General features: G+C 40.2%; 1 protein-coding gene across 1 annotated transcript in view; it reads left to right on the top strand.

The window, feature by feature from the left end:
* Positions 1 to 23,112, top strand: part of LOC120534767 (stonustoxin subunit alpha-like) — a 72,463-nt gene extending 49,351 nt beyond the window's left edge. The window contains exons 2-6 of the mRNA XM_039762346.1: positions 358 to 461; positions 2,586 to 4,310; positions 10,220 to 10,334; positions 15,322 to 15,422; positions 22,868 to 23,112. Coding sequence (XP_039618280.1) covers positions 358 to 461; positions 2,586 to 4,310; positions 10,220 to 10,334; positions 15,322 to 15,422; positions 22,868 to 23,112 — 2,290 coding nt within the window. The remainder of the gene's footprint in view (positions 1 to 357; positions 462 to 2,585; positions 4,311 to 10,219; positions 10,335 to 15,321; positions 15,423 to 22,867) is intronic.
* The last annotated feature ends 202 nt before the right edge of the window (positions 23,113 to 23,314 follow it).

Raw genomic sequence — 23,314 nt, 5'->3', positions numbered from 1 at the left:
GTTTAAAAAAAGAGATCCTACAGCATAGAGCAAAACCAGCTTAAAATAAAAGTCTTTCTCCATTATATTCTTGTTCTTCAATAGCTGTTGATTTCAGCTGTTATTCTGTTAGGAAAACTGTATATGTGCCAACTAGCAAGTCTTACAGGGTGCATGAAAGAAAGTTACATCAGCTAGTTTCTTGAACAAGTTCCATGGAACATTCTGCTTTTGACCATTTAACAGTCTCTTTGTGACATTTCTAAGACAAATGCTTATATATTTCACTGTGTACTGCAAAACAAAATACTTAACTACTGTTACTTCCAAATTATTCTCTCACACCTTTGAGCTTATTAGGATCTCTACTGTTTACAGTGAGAAAATGGCAGAGCAACCCATCTCCATTACAACTGCTGTTCTTGGACGGCCATTCCAGTTGGGGATGCTTTATGACTGTCGCAGTGATCAGCTTGTCCCAGGTAACGTATGTCACACCTGGTTTATAAATATGTCAGAACTGAAAACAGTTCTAAAAAGAATTATCAGACTTGGCTTGACCTCTAAGTCATACAGATTGGATGATATCCTTGAATGCAAATATCTCTCTGTTTTTGGTGGGATGCTGAAAAGATGGCGGTGACATATGCATCATTAGCTGTTGTTTTATAAGAATCAGACAGGAAAAAATGACCTAGTTCACGATAAAGAAAAGGTTTGCTTATTGTCTTTCCACCACTGTTTGGTTTGAGTTAATCTCAATTTATACCTTGAAAGGACATTTGCAAATATATGTAGTGCCTTCAAAAGGTATTCAGATTTTTCCTTTTTTCATATTTTATTCTGTTTCAGCCTTGTTCTAATATCATTTCAATTAATTTTTCCTTCATCAAGCAACACTCCAAAATCACAAAGTGAAAATAGGATTTTAGAAAGTTTTGTCAAGTTATGTCACTATCTAACCCACTTAGTCCTGAGCAGGTTAGTGGGCGGACGGTGCTGGGCCTATCCCATCCAGCATCCAGCATATGGCGCAAGGCAGACACAGACCTCAGACAGGGCATCAGTCCAACGCTGGCTGAACACACACACATACCCCAAACACATACTAGGGCCAGTCGGGCATTGCCACTTCACTTAACCTGCATGTCTTTGGACAGTGAAAAGACCCCTGGGGAGGCGAACATGCAAATTCTATGTAGGGAAGACCCAAGATGTGAACTCTGGCCACCTTTACTGTGAGATAGCTGCAGATTTTTTGGTTTGTTAAAGACCTTTATAGCTGTCATGATCACAAGTTCTTCAACTTTAAAAAATTCAAAAAGATTTGAATACTTCAAGTAAGCTTCAAGGTCAACACCCTCCAAAAGCCTGAGGTATACAAAACAATCAGGTAAGGGAGAGGGGAACTGGAAAACCCCTAGCAGAAAAATCAAACTATTATTCTTTAAATAATACATTTTTTAATAGGAAGCATTTGTTTCCTTAAGAGGCACTAGCTCTTTGGAAATATGTTCTTTTTAAATTGCGGTATTTTAAGTAACCAGAAACTATATAGATATAATGCAAAAGGCGATATCCCTCCCATAGTGGTATAGCGGTACAAAATTACACCAGAAAAATAATATAACTTAGCTTCAAAGTGTATTGGCAAAAGTTCAAGCCTTGTATACTGGTTTCTCCACATGCAGGCTCTCTCTCTCTCTGGTCTCCAAACAAGGACAGGAAAGGACTCAACCCCACCTCCAAAAATACAGTAATAGCACAATGCCTACTTGCAGTTCCATTCTCCAAACTGCTAGGCTAATGGTTTCTAAATGCAGCCTAGCCCCTGTGTACCATACTTGGTCTGCCTGCATGAATGAATCCATAACAGTGTGCATAAAGAGAGTGACATTAAACTTAATATTATAACAAACTTATTATAACAGCATTTAAAAGGAATAAGATTCCAAAGATGAATGATTTTGAATTCGTAATTCAGAGAGGTTCCAAATGAACAAAAGTAGAACGTAGGTCAAAGGGAGAATGTCTGAAAACTACAGATAATATCAAAATACCAATAATACTTGCAAATTTGTGAACAGACAAATATCACAACCAAGAATGACCCTGTTGTTGTTGGGAATGTTATCCCAGCATCTTAATGCTGAGTGCCAATCGTTCAACAAATCATTTTGAGCTCTGTGGGATAAACTTATGGATCATAAGAAAAAGACAAAAACTAAAATGAGAATTTCAAAGGAATACTAAATTCACACTTACGCAAGAACTGCCTTTTTCATTGGTTGTAATAAAAATCTGCAGTTTCTTCAGGCCTCCATGAATGAGTCTGCTCACCACAGGCTGTGTTGTCTGACTCAAGTGTCTTTTTTGTGCATTTTGTTAGCCGCTTGCATAGGGGATGCAAGATGACAACAAATCCAGAAAAAGGGGTATCTTTGCACCACTGGATACACTCAGGTGTCATACATGGACACTCCAGAGAGAGAGTGACTTGATCACTAACATTTACTGAAGAGTATTATAGATCAATGCTGAAATATAATATATACAGTTAGTTAATACAGGATTCTGTCAAACTAGAAATATATTTGCTTCCACAGGGGTGACACTCTGGAGTAAGTCCGTCCTGGAGAAAGACATCAGCGTTAAATCACAACGTCTTACGGAGTATTCACTGGAGACCTCCAACTCTCTGACTGATAAGTCCAAGGCACTCAATATAAATGCATCATTGAGGGGAAGTTTTGCCTGTGGCCTTGTAGAGGTTGGCGGTTCAGCTAAGTACCTGAACAACAGCAAGTCCTCCAAGAATCAAGCTAGAGTGACCCTGAATTACTTCATGACCACCATGTTTAAGCAGCTGACAATGAGTCATCTCAGTAGAAACAACGTCACGTATGAAGAAGTGTTCAGGCAGGGGACGGCGACTCATGTGGTTACAGCGATTCTGTATGGAGCTCGGGCCCTCATGGTGTTTGACAGAGATGTTTCTAAAGACGAATCTACTCATGCCATTGTAGGAGAATTAAAAGTATCGATAAAGAAAATCCCTCACTTTACCATTCATGGCAAAGGATCAGTGGACTTGTCTGCTAAAGAGAAAGAGGAAGCTAAAAATATCCGGTGCACTTTCCATGGAGACTTTTATATTCGTGAACTTCCAGTTGACTATTTAACAGCCCTAGATGTGTACAAGAAACTGCCCAGTTTCCTGGGTGAAGATGGTGAGCATGCAGTGCCCGTCACTGTGTGGCTTTACCCCCTCAGTCTGCTGGACTCCAGTGCTGCCAGGCTGATGTATGAGATCAGTACTGACCTGGTCACCCAGGCAGAGTGTGTGCTGGACTCTTTACTAGAGGCAGAGATGATGTGTGATTATCTTTTAACAGAGTCCTTAGTCAAGAGCTTCTACAACATAGAAGAGAAAATCAGCAAATTCAAAACTCTGATTGAGAGGTACAAGCTGTATTTTCAAAAGAGGCTCGCTCAGATTTTGCCATCAGTTCGGGGAGGAGCAACAAATGCAACTGCACTAGGTGACATCCTTGAGGTACATGGGACATCACCATTCAGTCAGCACAAGTTAGAGGGCTGGCTGTGCTCACTGCAGACTGAGATTAGGGTGATTGAGGCTCTGATTAAGGGTATGGAAGACAGCAATGTATCACTTCTAACTGGAAGGTTTGATAGAATAGAGCCTTTGATTTTTGAGCCAAACATTAACTACATTGTGGACTTTAATTTCAACTTGTTAAGCAAAGAAAGCAAAAGTTTAAACACAATGGAAAATTATTTTATATCTGAAGAAATAAGTGGTATTAGAAGCACTGATATGGTGAACAATGACGAGTGGGTACATTCACAGGTGAACTGTGACAAAATAAGACTGAGAAGAAAACTATTTCTTGATTTTGCAAGTAACAACCAACAGAATGAAGCCACCAAGTTTGTGGTTACTAGCAGGCCTGTTGAGATGCAAGAAAGCAGTTCAATTCTCTTGTATTGTAAAGGGGAGCTGCGTAGCTCAGACTTTGAGCCCCCTTCAACTCCAGATGTTCCTAAAATATTAAAAACATCAAGTCAATCAGCAGAAATAGAGCTCTCACTCCCGCCTCATGGATCAAATGAGACAATAAAGTATCTGGTGCAGTTCCGAAAACACACTGAGAGACAGTGGAGGTCACAGATGACGAGAGACACCGAGAAATGTTTCACTCTGGAAGGTCTTCAGAGGTCTACACAGTATGACGTGAGATATGCAGCCATCTGTGAGGTCGGAGTGGGACCTCCTAGTGAAGTCATCTCTGTGAACACTGGAGAACCAGGTATTGTTTTGAACTACTTTGATGACTTTAGAGTTTCTAGACAACCTTTATGTTTATATTGTGCCTATCAATAGTAAAGGTGTTTGATAACTACTGGGATGAGGACAGCTGTGTCCATCTTCACTATGACTAAAAGTGTTTATAAAATGCTGATTATTCAAGGATGAGCTTATGTGACCTGTACATGTTAACGTTAATATACAATCAGTTAGTTGTAATTAATATTGTGTTTAATGCTTATATGAATTTATCTATGGTGCTTGATCTGAATGCTCAGCCTTATTTTTTATGGTTAGGGTTGGTTGATTTATAGAAGAGAACAGCACTTGGTGAGCAGACATAGTATAAACTATAAAACAAGATGTTAAACTTACAAGTACGGAGAGCTGGAGTGTGTGTGAGCGGCAATCCCAGTCAAAGGAACACACAACATGAGGAGTGCAGTGAAGGGCAAGTCAGGAGCAAACCACACAATTGTGCGAGAGGAGGGGATGTGAAGTCCACTGGCTTTGTTTGCTTAAGTTTACCTTCTTTAACCTTTCAGGTAAGTAGGGAGGAATGAAGTTTTGAAGCTTTTTATTCTTTTTTGCCCTTTACACTTTCTTTCTTTATTTTCATTTTTATGTATTACCTTTATAAAGAACATTGTCCATTTATATTTATCTAAATGTCCTAGGCAGGAGCACGAAAACGATCCTCCTTATGTAAGTCCATTGATTTAATGGGGAGTGTTCATCTTTTCTGATATGTCGACATTTATATCTGAGTGGGGTTTAAAAGAGTGCCGTTTACTTGAACATTCTGAGCAGGCTGAAGAACAGTGTAGTTAATGACGGCATATGCGGTGAACGGTAAAACACAGGGTCTATACATGGCAGAAGCAGTTTGACAGTCTTCCTCCTAACTAACTTCCATAGCATCTGCCCTACTGCCACAGTGTGGCTGTGCAGTTAAAGACATATTTTACTTGCTTCTGTAGGTATGAGAGACAACAGCTGTCTTGAGAGTGGGCCGAGGGGATGCAGTTATTTTCACAGGAGTTTGAAGTTGCATGGCCTCACACCCTACTACTTTACTGAGTTAATGTGGAATTCCAGGATACGATGAAATATTTTCATGAACCTAAAGTGCTCACTAAATATATTAAAACTGTTTCATAATTCCCAAATATATACCATAGTATAACTGAATAAAATATTTTTTTTCCTGACCAAGCAATTTATTTTTTATTTTATATATTAATGACAGAGATTATAGCTCAGCATTATTTCTCATCCCAGAGAATTCAGCTTTCTGACTGGAAGCTTCCACCTCAATAGGTATTTACGTGAAATCCAACTTTCTGATAGCGAAAGACTGCAGCATGTAGGCAATGGAGGATGTAGGCTACAGGGTGACCATGTTAAGTGTAGGCTCTGGGTGGCCGTCTTAAATGTAGGCCACAGGGCAGCCACATTGGTGACAAGCCACAAGGCAGCCTTGTTGGAGGAAGACCATTTAGGAAGACGAGTACTCTCTTATGAGCTGAATGATTGCTGGGGAATCCTGGGCTTAAGATGGCATCAAAGTCATAGGCAGCACATGAATAGGTAGAACAGGTCTGTGATAAACCCAGAAGATGTTAGAGAGACCCTTTGACACTCCCAAGGGTCCTATTACTATTAGTGGTGTATCTCACACCACACACCTCTACCTCTTACCTCACACACACTCACCCAAATACCCACCTTCACCCACCAATACATGATCAGCACCAATGCTTTTATTACAACAATTAAAACTCTGGCACAACTACACACTCCTCCCTCACACATAGACATATAAAGACTGTCTCTAGCATTATTATCCATCCACCCATCCATTATCCAGCCCGCTATATCCCAACTACAGGGTCACGGGGTGCGTTATTAATATATTAATATTTATTATGAAAACATATATTGACAAATCTCAAGTGTACGTAACATTTAAAGGAATCTTGTTAAGTTGAAGAGTCTACGTCTTGAGCAGTAAATAAATTCCCCTACTTAACCTGAAACTAAATTGAAGCACATATAAAGCAAAAGAAGCTAAACTACAATCATAAAATATCTACTGTGAAGCTGAAGGCAGTCGGCAAACAACCCATCTTTACAGGTGAGATGAGCTTTAAATGTAAATCGATGCATCGATGTAATGTGGAATTCTTTTGGGACTTTCAAAACTTGACTTGATGTTATTTTGTAGGAATTAAGTGGACAGGACTGGTGAGCTTTGTTGCACTGAATGGCCTGTTCTCATCCAAACCCTTCTGATGTCCTCACAAAACAATGTCATTGACAGCAACATCCTTAATTTCTTAATTTCTCCTACTAATGAATGGCAAATCTTCATTTCCATGACCACACACACATTCAGTTTTTAGACCAAACAGTACACCTTTGACTGTACATGATGTGCTTTGTCCATTGACACACCAGACCTCCTGTGATAGACCTACTTCCTAAACAACAGAGTTATGCTCACAAAATGAAGTATCTCATTCTGGCTTTGGTGTTTAATGGAGAGATCTTCTCACAGTGAATGATACAAGCCATGTAGTGAAGCAGTGCAGCAGGATGACAGCCTGGGTTCCTCTGACAAAGACAGAAAAGTAACAGAGCGACATGACAGCGCAGCCTAAGCCAACACCAGTGCTTTCATACAGAAATCTGAGTTAACGCCATTTATAAAACTGGTTCTGAAGCCGGCATTCCAACTTTTCTATCAAATGCCCAACAAATATTTTTTTATTAAACAGGTGGGAGTTTACATCTAGAAATTAACTGTTATTGGAATAGAAAAATATATTGCTTTTCTGTAATGATACTGCTGAAAATCTCATTATGCCTCTGCAATTATAGAAACAAGAAAAAATAATGAAAAAAAATAAAAGGCCCCAATTGCTGACCTGGCCTTGGTGGGTTCATAGCATTAAATGCAAGCTGACCATCTGTCAAGTGATATCTACTACACGTCTGGGTGGGGCAGAGAGCTTCGTAAGTGTATCAGCCCATTCAGGAGACAGGATGGCTGACAGCTGCTTCTCAAACTGTAGTGACCTTAATGATCAGGCGTCATTATTTGAGATGCACCACAGTCTGACTTGTATACTTCCTAAGGTTTGTGTGAAACTCACCCTTATCAAGTTTCCAATTGTATCCTTGTGTGATCTCATTTTAAAGTAAGACTGCTTTCGTTTTTGCTATAGTTATTCCTGTCATGATTTTAAACAATTCAATCATGTCACCATTTAATTGCAAGAAGCAACATTAAAGTCTAAACTTTTCAAAATGCCAGATAATTTGTTCTTCCTTACTTTGCACTAAGCAAAGTACTGAGCACTTGAGGGGATCCTGTGAAGTCTTAGGATGTTCCACAGGGCAGCTCGATCAACTGAGTTGAACAATTAGCAAAAATCGACAAAGGCTGCAAAGAAACTGCCAATATTCACGCTTGCGCACGATGAGAACCCCCAGTGCCATGATGTGGTCAATGGTAGACCTCTTAGGTATAAAACCAGACTGCTCCGGTCACTGGTAGGTGAGCAAGTGATCGCGGATCCTATTGAGGATGACCCTAGCAAGGACCTTACCTGGCACAGAGAGCAGTGTTATCCCCCTGTGGTTGCTGCAATCCAGGCGATGACCCTTCCCTTTCCAGATAGGGACGACAAGTCCCATTTTCCAATAGGTTGGGATGACGACTGTCTCCCAAATGGAAGCAAAGATTGTTTGCAATGCCAGGAGGACAGCCTTACCACCAGCCTGGAGAAGTTCACCTTGGATACCACAGATCCCTGCAGCCTTCCCTACCATCAGCTGGTTCACCACCTGTGTAATCTCAGTGAGACTGGGGGTTCACAGCTAATTGGAGGATCAGCCTCAAGAAACGCAGACTCGGAGATATCCAACATCTTAGCCGGATGATCATCTTTATATAGCTGGTCAAAGTAGCCAGCCCAGCGGGTCACAACTGCATTGTCATCCATAAGGACAGTTCCATCAGCCACCTAGATTGCGACTCTCCGAGGAACAGATTCGGATGTGCATAATGCTTCAGTACCTTTGTAAACAGGACATGGGTCACCGGACTATATATGGTGTGTCACCTGCTCACAGATTCCTCTAACAAATGCCTCCTTATCTGCCATCAGAGCCCTCTCAGCCATCAAGTTGCCATCAAGCTGTGTGCTGCGATTCCTCTGAATGATATCCAGAGTGCCCTGTGAGATGAAACACCTATATAAGGAATATAAGGATCAGATTGGAGCTTTCAGTGACTGGGGCAATAAAAACTGCCTGGTTCTGAACACAACAAATACCAAGGAGATGATTGTGGATTTTTGCAGATCTGAACCCATTATGATCAATAATATGCCCCTCAAGTGAAAATACTGCATTTTTTTTTAATGAAATCAGGGTGGAAGGCTAGAGTGCTAATCAGGTTGTGACATCATGCATGCCTGAAGCAGATGATTTTGTAGTTTCCAAGCATCAAAGTTCTGTGCATTGATATGTGATAAGAGGCCAGTGGCAAGCTGTAGTTTTAAATAAATAATCGCATCTCAGAGTGTTCAGGCCCCAAATAGGTACGTATGTGTGTGAACACGTGCTACTCTGGGATTGGCTGTCAGGTGTATAAAGGAAGCCTGCAAGAACAGACAGAAGAAGAAACCACAGGAAAAGAAAGATCAAAAACAGAAGAAAAGATTAAGAGGGCCAAAGAAAAGAAAAGAAGAGAGGACAGAGGTTATAGAAGGAAGGAAAAAGAGGCAGGATGATGAGGAGCCAGTGTCATTTGGAAAAGAGGCAGGTAGTCAGGAGTAAGCACCGTGTATGTGTGCAGCAGGCCTGAGCTCGATTGCTGGGTTAGAGAGGAGGCCTCCTTAGATCAATGCAGAGGAGTAGGAGCGCCCTGTTGTGTGGTGCTTCCCAGATACACACCGTTGGACTTGCTATGGTAGACGTCCTATGACTGACAGTAGGACCCCAAACCAATGTTTAAGGGAAGACTACACCTGTTGGCAGGTGTCTCCTCTGGCTGTATAGTACTGATGAGATAAGCTGAGGTGATGCAATATTTTAGAAATAGTCTTTGGGATTTGTGTCTGGTTTTAGAAGAGGATGCTGCCGTGATTTTAGCCTTGGTTTTACTGGAAATATTTATTGTTCTTAACCTCCACTGGACACTTATTTAATTATTTATCGAAGATCGTTTTTCCACTGCACCTTTTGCACTTTTTTTTGGATTTTAATAAAAGCACTGAGCACTTTTGCACTGACTCCTTGCTGAATGTGTGTGTCCTCATTTGCTCAGCTCATCTCAGTACATGACTGTTGATGGTTACGGGTTTGAGAGCCTTCTGTAGGCACCAGGAAGTGTGGAGGCAACCTGAACCATGTAGAGCTCTGTGATGTTACACTGGCCTTGCAAAGCATCATGGGACGCATGGAAAAAAGGTTTGTCTGAGCTGACCATGAGGCAAATTTCCAGGAAAATTTTCAGCAAATGTCACTGGCAATCACTACACGTTCACTGTGAAAAATGCTTTGATGAATTTCACCAATCACCACTTTTTGATATGAGAGGTAGAAAACACAAACTTCAATTTGAAAATTTGGGCCAGGATTAGAGCAAAGGACAGTAGGTCTACGCTGTTTCTCTAAGACAGCAGTGCTAAGGACGGCACAATTGTGGGGCCAATATAAAAAAAAAAAAAAACATCTGCAGAAAGAAAGAAAAATGAAAGTGTCAAATTAGGGGAATGAAATTGTTGTTTGAAATGTGTCTTATAAAATAAGCAGGCAACAATGTAGTAGTTTATGTAATTTAACCTCTCATTAATATACTCTGGGAAATAATTATCAAAGTGATTTCTCTTTTGTCAGAATCAGCCAGCTTCTGCTGTGAACATCTAGAGAAGTTTGACCTGTCATGTAACAATATCACTGAAGACATCATAAAAATACTGGCGCTAACTCTCCACCTCTACAGACGTGTCAGGTGAGTAACAAATCATCAAGAGTTTAATTCTACTGTCATTCTACTGACCACAGTGTGTCACTTAATCCACTCCTAAGATCTTCTAGTAAACCCCACTAACACCGCACAGGAAGTGATGTCACTAAATGCATTCCAAATTTTCTTCTTTAAAATCTACTCATCCATTATCTGAACCCGATTAATCCTAGTTAAAGATATCAAAAACCTGGAACCTGCCTTGAGATCATGAGGCACAAGGCAAAAACCTACCTTGAATGGCTAACCAGTCTCTAAAATGAGTAAATTAATTTGTTAAATCTTTGGCTGGTGTATTATTGAGGTGCTCCTTTGTATCAGTAGATTAAGACAGGAGACTGTTCAAGACAGTCCATTAGGCCCTGCCAGGTGAGACATTACTTTAACTTAGCATCTCATCTACTGACAGGCTCACTCCATACCTGACTCAAGTTGGTGATCCTTGGCTAATGTGCAGAGCGTGGACTGCAACCAGACATCAGTCTTGTCTGTGGATTGTGCTGAGAGTTGAGTTACGTGTGTTGCTTCTGTATGAAACTTGACCAATGCACAGCACTTCTCTTTGTGTTTTATTTTTGGAAGTCACTATGGGGCCAGGCAGCACTTTTAATGGCTTTTAATTCTCCTTTAAAAGAGTTTAGAAGAGGTTTTTGCTCTTTTTATCTGCTGCCCAGTAGTAAAGGCACATTGTGAGTGAGTGCTGAGTGTGCATCTCAGCAGCAGATGACGTTGTGGTGTGGCAGGTCAAGTAGCCGCGGTGGTTAAAGTGACGGAGATGTCAGAAGGTGGAGTGCAGCTCAGCACCTGGACATCACGTCATTAACTGGTCTTGAATCTGCTTATAGTGGCACTTAGAGAACAAAATGCACATAAAAAAGTAGAGCGTAGATAAAGATAAAAACACATTCATCAGGCAGCTTACAGCATGGAAGTAGTAGCAGGAAGAAGGTGTGGAATAGAGAGAGCATCCTAAACAGCAAATATAGAGGCTTAGAGTTTACTTTTTTAAAGAACTTAACTGCCACCCAAACATGTTTTAATTATTACATCAACACAATACTAGTCCTTTATGATACTGAAGTTCTTGAAAACTGTCTTTGATGAAGTCTGCTCCCAGGAGGCTTGTATCGGCAGGAGATGCCTGCAGAACTCAAGGAGGAAATCACTGAGCTGCATTGTAATAAGAAACTGGCAAATTCTCCTTTAGGGAGACAGTATGGACCTCCAGAGTGAGATGGGAGAAGACTCCATATCAGAGAGGTAAAATCCAGTGGGTCATGTACTGTCTGGGGGCATCAACCTCAGAGTTGGAATTGTCCAACTGATTTTTTTACACTTCTGAGATGGCCAGTCATAAGTGAGATATGAAGCCACCACCTCAGGGGATGAAGTCCAAAGCCTTAACTACTACACCAGAGTAGAATTGCAGGTGATTGATCTGCGAGGATCAAATGACCATAATTTATTATAGTTCACAATGTTTTGGCAGAGTGCAGATGCAAAGACTAAAATTATCACATTTTAATTTATTAGAGCAAATATTGAGCTAATGTGACAAAGTCTAAAGAAGACTTTAAAAATAGACACAGTTGAGGAGCAGTGGAGCATTTTTGAAATTGTTTTTCATATAATGCAGAACAAGTTCATCCCAAAATTTTTAAGCAGTTGTGTTGTTGTGGGTAAATAAAGAGATTGAAAAGAATCTCTGAAGGGACAATAGTAAGGTGTATAAAACTGTTAACTTCAATGCTGACCATAGCACATTGGTTGAAAAGTGAATTAGGAAAGTTGAAGGACAGAGGATAACCAAAAGAGATTATTTTATTATTTTACAAGTAAAAAGGAGGTGAAGTGCATCGGAAATATCAATGTGGAATTAAAATATACAGGCAGTGAAACAGCAAATGCTATACGTGTGAAGTAATGGAAACTCACTTAAAAGAAAGGAATTGGCGCAGTCAAGGAGGCACCTCACTTTATGAAATTGTAGAGGTAGGTGTACTAATTAGATTAAAGAGGCTGCAATCTAACAAATCACCTGGGGCCTCATTTATAAAACTTTGCACGGATTTGAATGTGAAAATTTTTTTTAAATCCCATCCTCCCAAAATATAAAACCTGCTGTACACACATCTCTTTGCATCTTACCGTTTAAATATCACAACCACCTTGTAAATGTGCGTTCATAAACACACCTCAGTGCTAATCAGCCTCATGCACATGCAAGCCCCATGCTACAGACCCTCATTAGCTCATAGAGCAGCCTTCCTCCTGACATGTTGAGACCCCACTACCTGCGTTCAAGAGCATCTGGGTGTGCTCTGTAACCTTGATCATGTGTGACATTGTAGCACTTCTCTGTGTTCTGGGGGTCCAGGAAAGGTGCAAGATGCCAGGGTCTGAGCGGGTAGCCACTATTACCTGGCACATGTAATAAGATGATTGCTGACACAATGAATAGTACAGGCCTAATGAAAAATTGAGGTCTACTACAGCTAGTTTACCTCAAAATAAATGAATCCTGAGTAGACTGAGGCCATGTAGTACCTCTGATTGTCTCATTTCTTATTCTGTCCTTTTTATAACTCCACACACCCATCTCCTCATCCTCATTTCTGCCACAACTTCCAACTTCTTCTCCTGCTTCCCCTTTACTGCTCATGTCTCAGCACTATACATTATTTCTGGTCTTGCCACTGTCTTAAAATCCTCACCTTTAGCTTTCCCTTATTTCTTTGAGCACAGAATACTCCTGATATCTTCTTCTAATTGTTCCATCCATACTACGCTCTATGGGTTATCTCTGTCTCATCTTCTCCATCTTTTGGTACAACTGATATTTAAACTCCTCCACTCTTTTCAGTGGCTTTTCCTGCAGACTGATTTCGTAATTCGGATCATTACATCTTATATATTCTGTCTTCTTCTTCCTATTTATCTTCAATCCTCTATCTTCCATATCCCTTTTCCATTCTCCAAATATCCTCCTTGCTGGTGCTACACAACACAGTGTCATCAGCAAAAAGCTTGCACTAGTGAGACTGGTCTTTTATTCCATGACTCAATATATCCATCACCAGATCAAAGATATAAGGACTTCAAGAAGACCCCTGGTACACACCTCCTCTAACTAGGATCTTATCTGTTACCCCAACACTGCTTTTAACCCGAGTCCTCACTCCCTCATACATATCCTGGACTATCCTCACTCACTTCTTTGGTTCTCCTTTCTGTCTCATGCACCTCCAGACTTCTTGATGTGACACTCTATCAGTAGTCTTCTCCATATCAATAAACACCACAGGAAAGCCTTTCTGTTCCTCTTAATGTTTCTCTATCAGCTGTTTCAATGCACAGAGACTGCATCAGTTGTTCCTCTCCATGGCATACAACCATACTGCTCCTCCACTGTGGTGGTCTCCTCTCTAAGCCTTCTCTCTATAACCCTTTCCCAACTTTTTATTTTGTATGACATCAGCTAGGTCCCCCTACAGTTTCCACAATCCTGAATGTCACCCTATATAAATGTGTAGAATCTCACTGTTCCTCCACCTATCTGGTATTCTGTTCTGTTCATAGATCTTCTGCACTAGACTCCACAACACATCTACTTCTTCTTCTCCTAAAGTCTTCCACACTTCTGCTGATATTTCATCCAATCAAGTTGCCTTTCCATTTTTCATTCTTTTAGTGTCTCATTTATTTATCCCCTTTTTGTTCTTGGTACTGTGGTCCATGGCTTCAGGAAGGCCTGAAATGCGCCGCTGACTTGTCGACTGACCTCGTGTTTGGCTCATCTTCTCGTTGGCCATTAAGAAGATTTCAGTTGTTAGTTGAGCACAAAAACTCAGCTCAGTCTGTCCTCCCTGTTGTAGATCTGCGGCACTTCACTTCAAATGTCCAATGACATTTGTGGCCCTTGTCACTCATACGTCACTGTCATTTGTACACATTTTACTTTAAAAGTTTATTATAGTCACTACGTCCTTGATAACTGATTTAAAAATATAAAGTCAGCCAACACCCCTAAAGTCTTATCTGCATAAAAACGAAAAAAGAATCAGCACCAAGAGCCAAGAGCTCAGTCCTGTGTTCAGATTTGCACCCTGGTCCCTGATGTGTGAGGCAGTGTCTAACGTCGACATCTCAGTGACGTGGGTTCAGTTCCTGCCTGTTACATGCTGTGTGTTCCTGAGTGAGTCACTTCACCTGTCTGTGCTCAGTGTAAAAATACAAGGAAAGAGCTGGACATGTACAGTGACTTTTGAATGAAAGGCACTATATAAAATAAAGGACTTTGTCTCTTTCCATATTTTTTATCTGGAATGACTTCATTGATACTTGAACTCAAATTCTAATTTGTAAACTGTGTCCATTTGTCCACTTTGTCACAATGACTCTGAAACACATTTTTATTTTTCATTTGGTTTTAATTTTTCTGTCTTATTATTTTGTCTTCACTTGTGAATAGTGCTCTATAAAATAAAGGCTGACTGATTTACACCTGCTGTCACTGAACATCTGGATAGGCTGGCTTTTGTAAATGGCCTCCTGTCAATCATTTCAGCTGTGTCCTCACCCTGAGTCCTGAATGATAGACAGAAATATGAGTTTGCCACTCAGCTGTCACCAACTCAGAGAAGTGCATCTGAACACTCAAGTGGAGGACAAGGTCAGTGCTGCTATGTGACACTCCTGTCCAGTATGACAACTGACATCCTCTCTGTTACTGAGGGTAACAGAAGATGCTTCAGGTATATAGCGCCTTGCAGGGCAGCATTGGTGTGGAGTTCAAATTGTGTTTCAGTTCAAATGCTAGCAGCAGCCTGCTGTTCAGTGACACACCTGAGCATCCAGCTCTGCTTGTAGTCATCATGTCACTTATTGAGACCCCAACGGTCTGTCTGTCTGTCTGTCTGTCTGTCTGTCTGTCTGTCCACATGTCCTCACTTCTCTCTGTTTATCTACACAGCCTGTGGTCATGTCGTCTCACTTCCACATGTTGCTCAGCTCTCTCCTCAACTCTTTCTTCTCCACACTCACAACTGACTGAACTGGACCTGAGCTACAACAACATGGAGGATTCAGGAGTGGATCAGCTGTGTGAGGGGCTGAAGAGTGAAAACTGCAAATTAGAGAAACTGACGTAAGTGAACAATAAGTGTGTGTGTGTGTGTGTGTTTGTGTGTTTGTTGAATTTTATTTCTTCTGACTTTCTGGCTCTTTATGTTCCACACCCACCATATAAAAATTGAGTTTAATCAGGACAAACACCAGTGTCACACGTGGGTAGAAAGATGCAGACACAGCTGCAGATTTCTTATTATTTGTTAAATTCTTTTTTTTTTTTTTTTTTTTTATTTATTAATTTTATTACAATCGATACATAGCAATCAAGTTTTTACAAAAAAAAGAATTATGCTAAGAACAGATCGATCCCCACCCTTGAGAGAGAGAGCAAGCCAAACGGTGTAAAATTTAAGGCTTTAAAAATACCTAAATCAACAAATTCTCTGTGCTTTATAAACATTTCAAAATATTACTGATTAGATCCTGCCATGTTTTGAAAAAGTCTGCACAGATCCTCTAACTGAGTATTTGATTTTTCCAATTTTAAATAGTATAACACATCAGTTTCCCACTGACTTAAAAGAGGAGAGTTTGGGTTCTTCCAGTTTATCAGAATAAGTCTGCGTGCCAACAGTGTAGTGAATGCAATCACAATTTGTTTGTCTTTCTCCACTTTAAGGCCCTCTGGAAGAACCCCAAACACAGCTGTTAATGGGTTAGGAGGGATTGTGAGTCCAAGACTGTCTGAGAGGTAATTAAAATTTTTGTCCAGAATAATGTTAATTTGGAGCAGGCCCAGAACATGTGACCTAGTGAGGCTGGGGCTTGGTTGCTGCGTTCGCAGGTTGGATCATGCCCTGGAAACATTTTGGAGAGTTTTAGTCAAGACAGATGTGCTCGATATATAATTTTGAGTTGTATAATTGTATGCTTTGCATATGGAGCTTGAGTGAATTCTCTGCATTGCTACTTTCCACTCCTTTTCTGATATATTAATTGAGAGGTCATTTTCCCAGTGTCCTCTTGGATCTTTGAAAGGAAGGGATTGTAAAAGGATTTTATATATTGTAGAGATGGAGTCTAACTCCTTGAAATTGAGCAATAATTTTTCCAGCGTGGATGAGGGTGCAAGATGAGGAAAATCTGGAAGGTTCTGTTTAACAAAGTTCCTGATTTGAAGATAGTGAAAGAAATTTGTAGCTGGAATGTTAAATTTGGAATGTAATTGTTCATAGGATGCAAAGACGTTGTCTATATAAAGATCTCTAAGCAAGTTAATTCCAAATTTTTCCAGATATTAAAACTGCATATGTTTGTGAGGGTTGAAAGAGGTGGTTCTTTTGCAGGGTGCCACAGAAAGAAGCTTCTCCGTCTTAAAATGCTTTCTACATTGGTTCCAGATTCTAAGTGAGTGGAGCACAATTGGGTTATTAGTGTATTGCCGATAGCGTGTGTTTATTGGAGCACAAAGCAAGGAATACAAAGAAGTACTGCAGGATTTTACTTCTATTGCGGTCCATGCCTGTGTATGTTCTTCTATTTGTGTCCAGGTTCTTATCGACTGTATATTTGCGCCCAGTAATAAAACTGGAAGTTAGGTAGAGCCATGCCCCTTCTGCCTTTTGTCTTTGTAGGGTCGCTCTTTTGATGCGTGGATGTTTAGAATTCCAAATAAATGAGGTTATTGTTGAATCTAATTGCTTAAAGAACGATTTATTAATGTATATTGGTATGTTTTGAAATAAAAAGGAGCTTAGGAAGAATATTCATCTTAACAGTGTTAATTCTTCCAGCTAGTGTGAGATGAAGGGTTGACCATCTATGCAAGTCTTGTTTAATTTTTTCCATGCAGACGAAATTTTGTTGATAAAGAGCTTTATGTTTACTTGTGATGTTTACCCGAGGTATTTAAACTGTTCTGCAATGATAAAAGGAAGGGTGTCTAATCTAATATTATATGCTTGAGAATTCACGGAAAGAGTACACTTTTATTCAGATTAATTCTGAGACCAGAGAGCTTTTGAAATTCTGTGAGTGCTGCTAAGACTGCAGGCACAGAATTTTCTGGGTCCGATATATACAGTACCATGTCATCTGCATATAATGAGATTTTCTGTTCCAGTCCTTCTCTGCTAATCCCCTTTATCTGATCAGTATTTCGACAATGTATTGCCAGTGGTTCAATGGCAATTGCAAACAGCAGTGGTGACAAAGGGCATCCTTGTCTTGTGCCACGTTCTAGTTTAAAGTAGTCTGAGCAAATGTTATTGATGCAAACTGAAGCTTCTGGGTTAGTATACAGTAATTTAATCCATGCACAAATGTTGGGCCAAACCCAAACTTCTCCAAAATAGTAAAAGGTATTTCCATTCAATCATGTCGAATGCTTTTCTGCATCCAATGATAATAATATTTCTGGGGTGTTTGATTTAGTTGGTGAGTATATTACATTAAACAGGCGTCGAAGATTTGAAGATAAGTGTCGGCCCCTAATAAATCCAGTTTGGTCTTGTGATATTACTGAGGGAGCACTTTCTCCATCCTTCTAGCTATGATTTTAGAGAGTATTTTAACGTCGTTATTCAGAAGTGAAATTGGTCTGTATGATGCACATTGTAATAAGTCCTTATTTTGTTTTGGAAAGACAGTGATTAGTGCTTGGCGAAAGGTTTGTGGAAGAGATTGGTTATCTCTGGCTTCTGTAAATGTTGCTAATAGGAGGGAGCTAGCTGAGCGGAGAATTTCTTGTAAAACTCTGCAGGGTAGCCATCAGGGCCTGCTGCTTTTCCACCTTGGAGTGACTTTATAGCATCCAGTAATTCTGATAATGACAGAGGTTTATCGAGCTCCTCCACACTAATAGCGTCAATTTGTGGTATCTGTAATTTATCCAGAAATGCATTAGATTGTATATTGTCTTCTTTAAACTCAGTAGTATATAGGGATTTATAGTAGTCTCTAAAAGTGTACATTATATTTTTGTGTTCGATGATTTTATCTCCGTTATGTTAGTAATTACGAGATTGCGTTGCACATCTTGCTTGTGAATTTGTTGCGCTAAAAGCTTATTAGCTTTCTCTCCATGTTCATAATAATGATGTCTGGATTTGTAAATTAGTTGTTCGGTTTCTTTAGTTGTCAAGAGGTTTAATTCTGAATGTAGAGCCTGCCTCCTCTTATGTAGAGTCTCGCTTGGTAGTCTGGCATGTTCTTCATCTATTTTAGTAATTTCGCTTTTTATCTCTGCTACTTTCTTCGCGGATTTATTTCTGTGGGAAAGATATGAGATAATCTGTCCTCTTAAGAAGGCCTTAAGAGTTTCCCAGAGTATTCCTGCAGAGATCTCAGGGGATGTATTTGTCTCTAGAAAGAATTCAATTTGTTTGGATATAAATTCAGTACAATTCTCGTCAGCTAATAGAAGCGGATTGAGGCCATCTGCGGGTGAGTGTATGTGGCTTAGTAATTTCAGCTCCAAGATCATCGGAGCATGGTCTGAAATAACAATAGCATCGTATTTACAAGATTTAATCTTAGGCAAGAAGTTATTATCTATAAAGAAGTAATCAATCCTTGAGTAGCAATGATGTACTGGTGAGTAGAAAGAATATGTTCTTGAATTTGGGTTTAAAAACCTCCAGGGATCTGATAAGTTGTGATCAGTTATAAACTTTGTAATTATCTTTGCGGTGTTAGTTGCGTTCCCCTGTGGAGGAAGTCTTATCTAAAAGTGGATTTAGAACACAATTAAAGTCCCCAGCCATTATAAGTTTATGAGTGTTCAGATTGGGAATGGATGCAAATAAATTTTGTATAAATTCCTTATCATCAACATTAGGTGCATAAACATTTATCAAAATCATTTTACAGTTAGATAAGTCTCCCATGACCATCACATATCTCCCTTCAGGATCCAATACTACATCTGATGCTACAAATGGTACTGTTCTATGTATGAGAATTCCCACCCCTCTAGTTTTCTTTGTAAAACTAGAATGGAACATTTGGCCAGTCCAGTCTTTTTGCAGCGGAACTGATCCTTACTTAGTAAGTGGGTTTCCTGTAAAAATACTATTTTAGCATTTAGACCTGTTAGGTGAGAAAGTACTTTCTTTCTCTTTAATTCGTGATTCAGGCCTTTAACATTCCAGCTTACGAAGTTAACTGTCCCATCATGGAGACACTGATTCTGAGTTTTTGGTGTCATATTATAGTCTTAACTGGAAGTGAAATAGTTTAGGTCTTAATTTCCTATTCCCCCAAGAGTTGTTGCCATGCAGCTTATTATTACGTTGATAGTTATAATTATAAAGATTGAGATGATAGATTAGATATAGATCAAGCCTGCTCTCTTTCTCTTCCCCTTAACCCCCACCCTCCCTTTTTGCCTCCCCAGGTGAGGCTAAAACCCACTTCATGCAGTCCCAGTCCTCTGACATACCCAGAGACAGAGCACGTCCAAAGCACATCAAGCCCCCATGCAGTGGCGCTTTAAGGTTAAAAGATAGAGATATCTGTTACCAATATAGTCTTTAAAAGAGGAAAAAAAAAAAGAATTTTGCACTTAATATATATATATATATATATATATATATATATATATATATATATATATATATATATATATAATCTTCATCAATTTTAGTGCATTAAGATGATATCCCCAGATAATAAACCCAGGTGATGGTGTTAAAGATGTGTCCAAAACAAGCATAACAAGTCTTAATGCAGTAATAGCAATAACAGCAAACCAAGGGTATGATATTGAACAGTCTCATTTAGGGTACACATGAAATAATTAGAAAAGAAAAAGAGGAGGAAAACGTAATTAAGCACAATAAAACATAAACATTTAGCGCCTAGTAATACTAAGTAATGATAAGTAATAAGTAAGTAATAATAAGAATATGAGAATATATGCTGATAAAAACCCGTATTTTAAAACAAATAGATCAGACAGTAGATTATTAATCCTAGCTTTATCATTTACCGCCATGACTCACAATTATGTATCAGAATAGTCCGGGATCAGCTTTCTTAACTCATTTTCTGCCTCCTCCTTGCTAGCGAAAACATAGAAATGACCCTGCCATTCCACTTTCAGTTTTGCGGATACAGGAGGCCGTATTTGACATTGGCTTGCCGTAGCCTGTTTAATATTATAGAAGGCGCGTTTGATAGCTGTTGCTGGAGAGAAGTCAGGGAGACCGAATGTGGCAATCTTCATATATAATATCTTCCTTTTTTCCTGAGGAGTTCCATCACCTCTAACTTAAATGATAATCGTTCAAAGCGAACTATAAAAGATCTTGGTCGGGTCTGGCGGTGTTTGATCAGCGTCTGCTGTAAGCCGCTGCTATCTCAGATTCTGCTTTAAAGTCGCCCCGATTATTTTAGAAAAAGTTCAGTTGCGAATTTCACGGGTTTAAACTTTCTCGATTCTCCGGCAGGCCTTCAATTCTGACATTATACCTTCTATTCCCATCTTCTAAAGCAGCCAGTCTGTCTCCAAGTTTTTCTCGAGTTTTTACATTCGAACTGACATTTACTGCTCTTTCCTCGGCACTGGCAGCTAGATGTTGGCTATTTCGATCCGATTCGTGAATGTCTCACTAAGATGCTCCAATCGATCAGCAAGCGTGCTCAGTTTAACGAGTTTTTCTCAATGCGCTCTTCAATTTTACCCAGCACCTGTCGAAGTTCAAGTTGTACCTCTTGACGCAGCCTTTCATTTGCCTGTTGGATTTCCTGTCGCAGCCATTCATTGGCCTGTTTCATCTCCTGTTTCAGTCTCTCATGTGCCTTTGCCGTTGCTTTCTCATTAGCCTTCTCGCTTTTCTTTATATCTTGCCTGAGCTCAGCGAGCAACACTTTCAGTTCACATACCTCAATTGTGCCTTCTTGTACCGTAGATGAAGCAGCAGACTCTGCTGAAGCGGTGTCCCGCTGCTCCAGTCCCGCGTAATTGCGTAACTGAAGCCGCGGACCTCCCGGCCTTTTCCAGTTTCAGGTAATCCTCTCCAATCGGCGAGCTATCCACATCTGCACTCACGATCTCACCTTCGTTCCCCTTTTCGCTCTCAGCGGCGGCGATGTAGCGGACCTTGGTCCCGAGGAGTCTGTACTTTCGCCCATCTGATCCAGGTCCGTCTCTGAGAGGCCGTATCTTGAACTGGGGCTTGCTAATCGTATCTTGTATGTAGCTTTAGTCTTCGATTCTTTCGGACCCCCTTCTTGTTGGCCATGTTTATATGTGTTTACATATACTGTAGCGGTCCCTCTCGGGTTGAATAAATACAGGATATCTCAGAATAATAAGCAAATAATATGAAAAATAGCACCACTGCTAGCGGAGCTCCACTTCAGACGTCCATCTCTCGCATCGGACGAGACCAAATCTTATTTGTTAAATTCTTAAACACAGCATTTTGACCCTGAGCCCTTCGCCGACAGTGGTCACTTTCATCCTCTCATTGTCCTTTCTCTTCAGCTTTTTGTTTTATTTCTTGTCCCACAATCCCATGTTGTCCATTCTTTATCATGGTCTTGACTTTGTCAACATCCTTTTGTTATGAACTAGAGAGTCCCAAGCACATAAGTCCTAAATAATACAAATCAAAATTTCCACAGAAGGGGGGAACCATTAAACCCCAGCTAATCACCAAAAAGGGCAATGAAGAATCTTCATAAATACAAAGGTTTATTTTCACAATAAAAGGCCCAAAATAAACTCCAAAACCACAAGAAACAACAAAGGGAATTCATAGCAAACAATGTCCCAATACACAAAATCCAAGAAAGGTAAAAAAAACAAACATCCAGCAATGACAAAAGCACAGGAATAGTCACAAATACAACTAAACTCATAATAGCACAATTGCATTCACAATGAACCGTAGGGGACTGTAGGTTTTCCTCAGTCTTCTTCCTTGATGTGGTGATGGGCATTAAGCTCCACTTTTACTGGCCCAGAATAAATGAGGAGGACCGTTGCTTTTGTAACTCAAGTCCAGACTGACAATTGAAACAGATTCCCCCTAATAGAAATTCCCGTTAACCGAATTGGGGTAGACATCTTTGACCCCTTGAGCCCTCGGCATGAGAACAAAAATGCATCCTAGTCCTCATTGATTATTCTACCCGTTTTCCGGAGGCTGTTGCCCTGCACTCAGCTAATTCTAAGACAATTGCAAAGGAACTTGTAGGGGTCTTTGTGCAAGTCGACATTCCCTAAAGAAGTCCTAAAGGACCAAGGGAAACCTTTCACTTTAGAAACATTCAAGAATGTGGCCAAGTTACTGAAAATAAAATGTCTGAAGACCTCTGCATATAACCCACAAACCGTGGATTTAACCAAACTCTCAAATAGATGTTGCGTAAGGTGGTAAGTGAGGAAGTAAGGAACTGGGATCCGTTACTTTCCCTCATTTTGTTTGCCTATTGGGAAGTACCACAGGCCTCCATGGACTTCTACCCCTTTGAATTGTTGTACGGACGACAACTCCTGGGCATTTTGGACATCCCAAAAGAAGAATGGAACGAGGCACATCCTTCAACAAACATACTGGAAAGTATTGCGCAGTTACACAATAAATTAGATAAAATCCAGCCACTACTTACAGAACACATGGCAAAAGCTCAGGCAGCACAGGCCCGCTTCTACAACTGTGGCATGACCTTCTGCGAGTTTTAGCCAGGGGACCATCTAATGGAACTCGTTTCCACATCCTACTCCAAATTATTGGCCCGTTGGCAGGGTCCCTACTAAGTTAAGAAGAGGGAGGGGCTTGTTTACTGTCTGGTGAAACAGCCACATTTTCAACTGAGCAAGCAGATATACCACATCAACCTGCTGAAGCAGTGGAATGATCAGGCTCCCAAGATCTCCTCCCACC

Source organism: Polypterus senegalus, chromosome 8 (genome assembly GCF_016835505.1).
Source record: "Polypterus senegalus isolate Bchr_013 chromosome 8, ASM1683550v1, whole genome shotgun sequence".
NCBI lineage: Eukaryota > Metazoa > Chordata > Cladistia > Polypteriformes > Polypteridae > Polypterus > Polypterus senegalus.
This window is presented reverse-complemented; position numbering and strand designations above follow the sequence as displayed.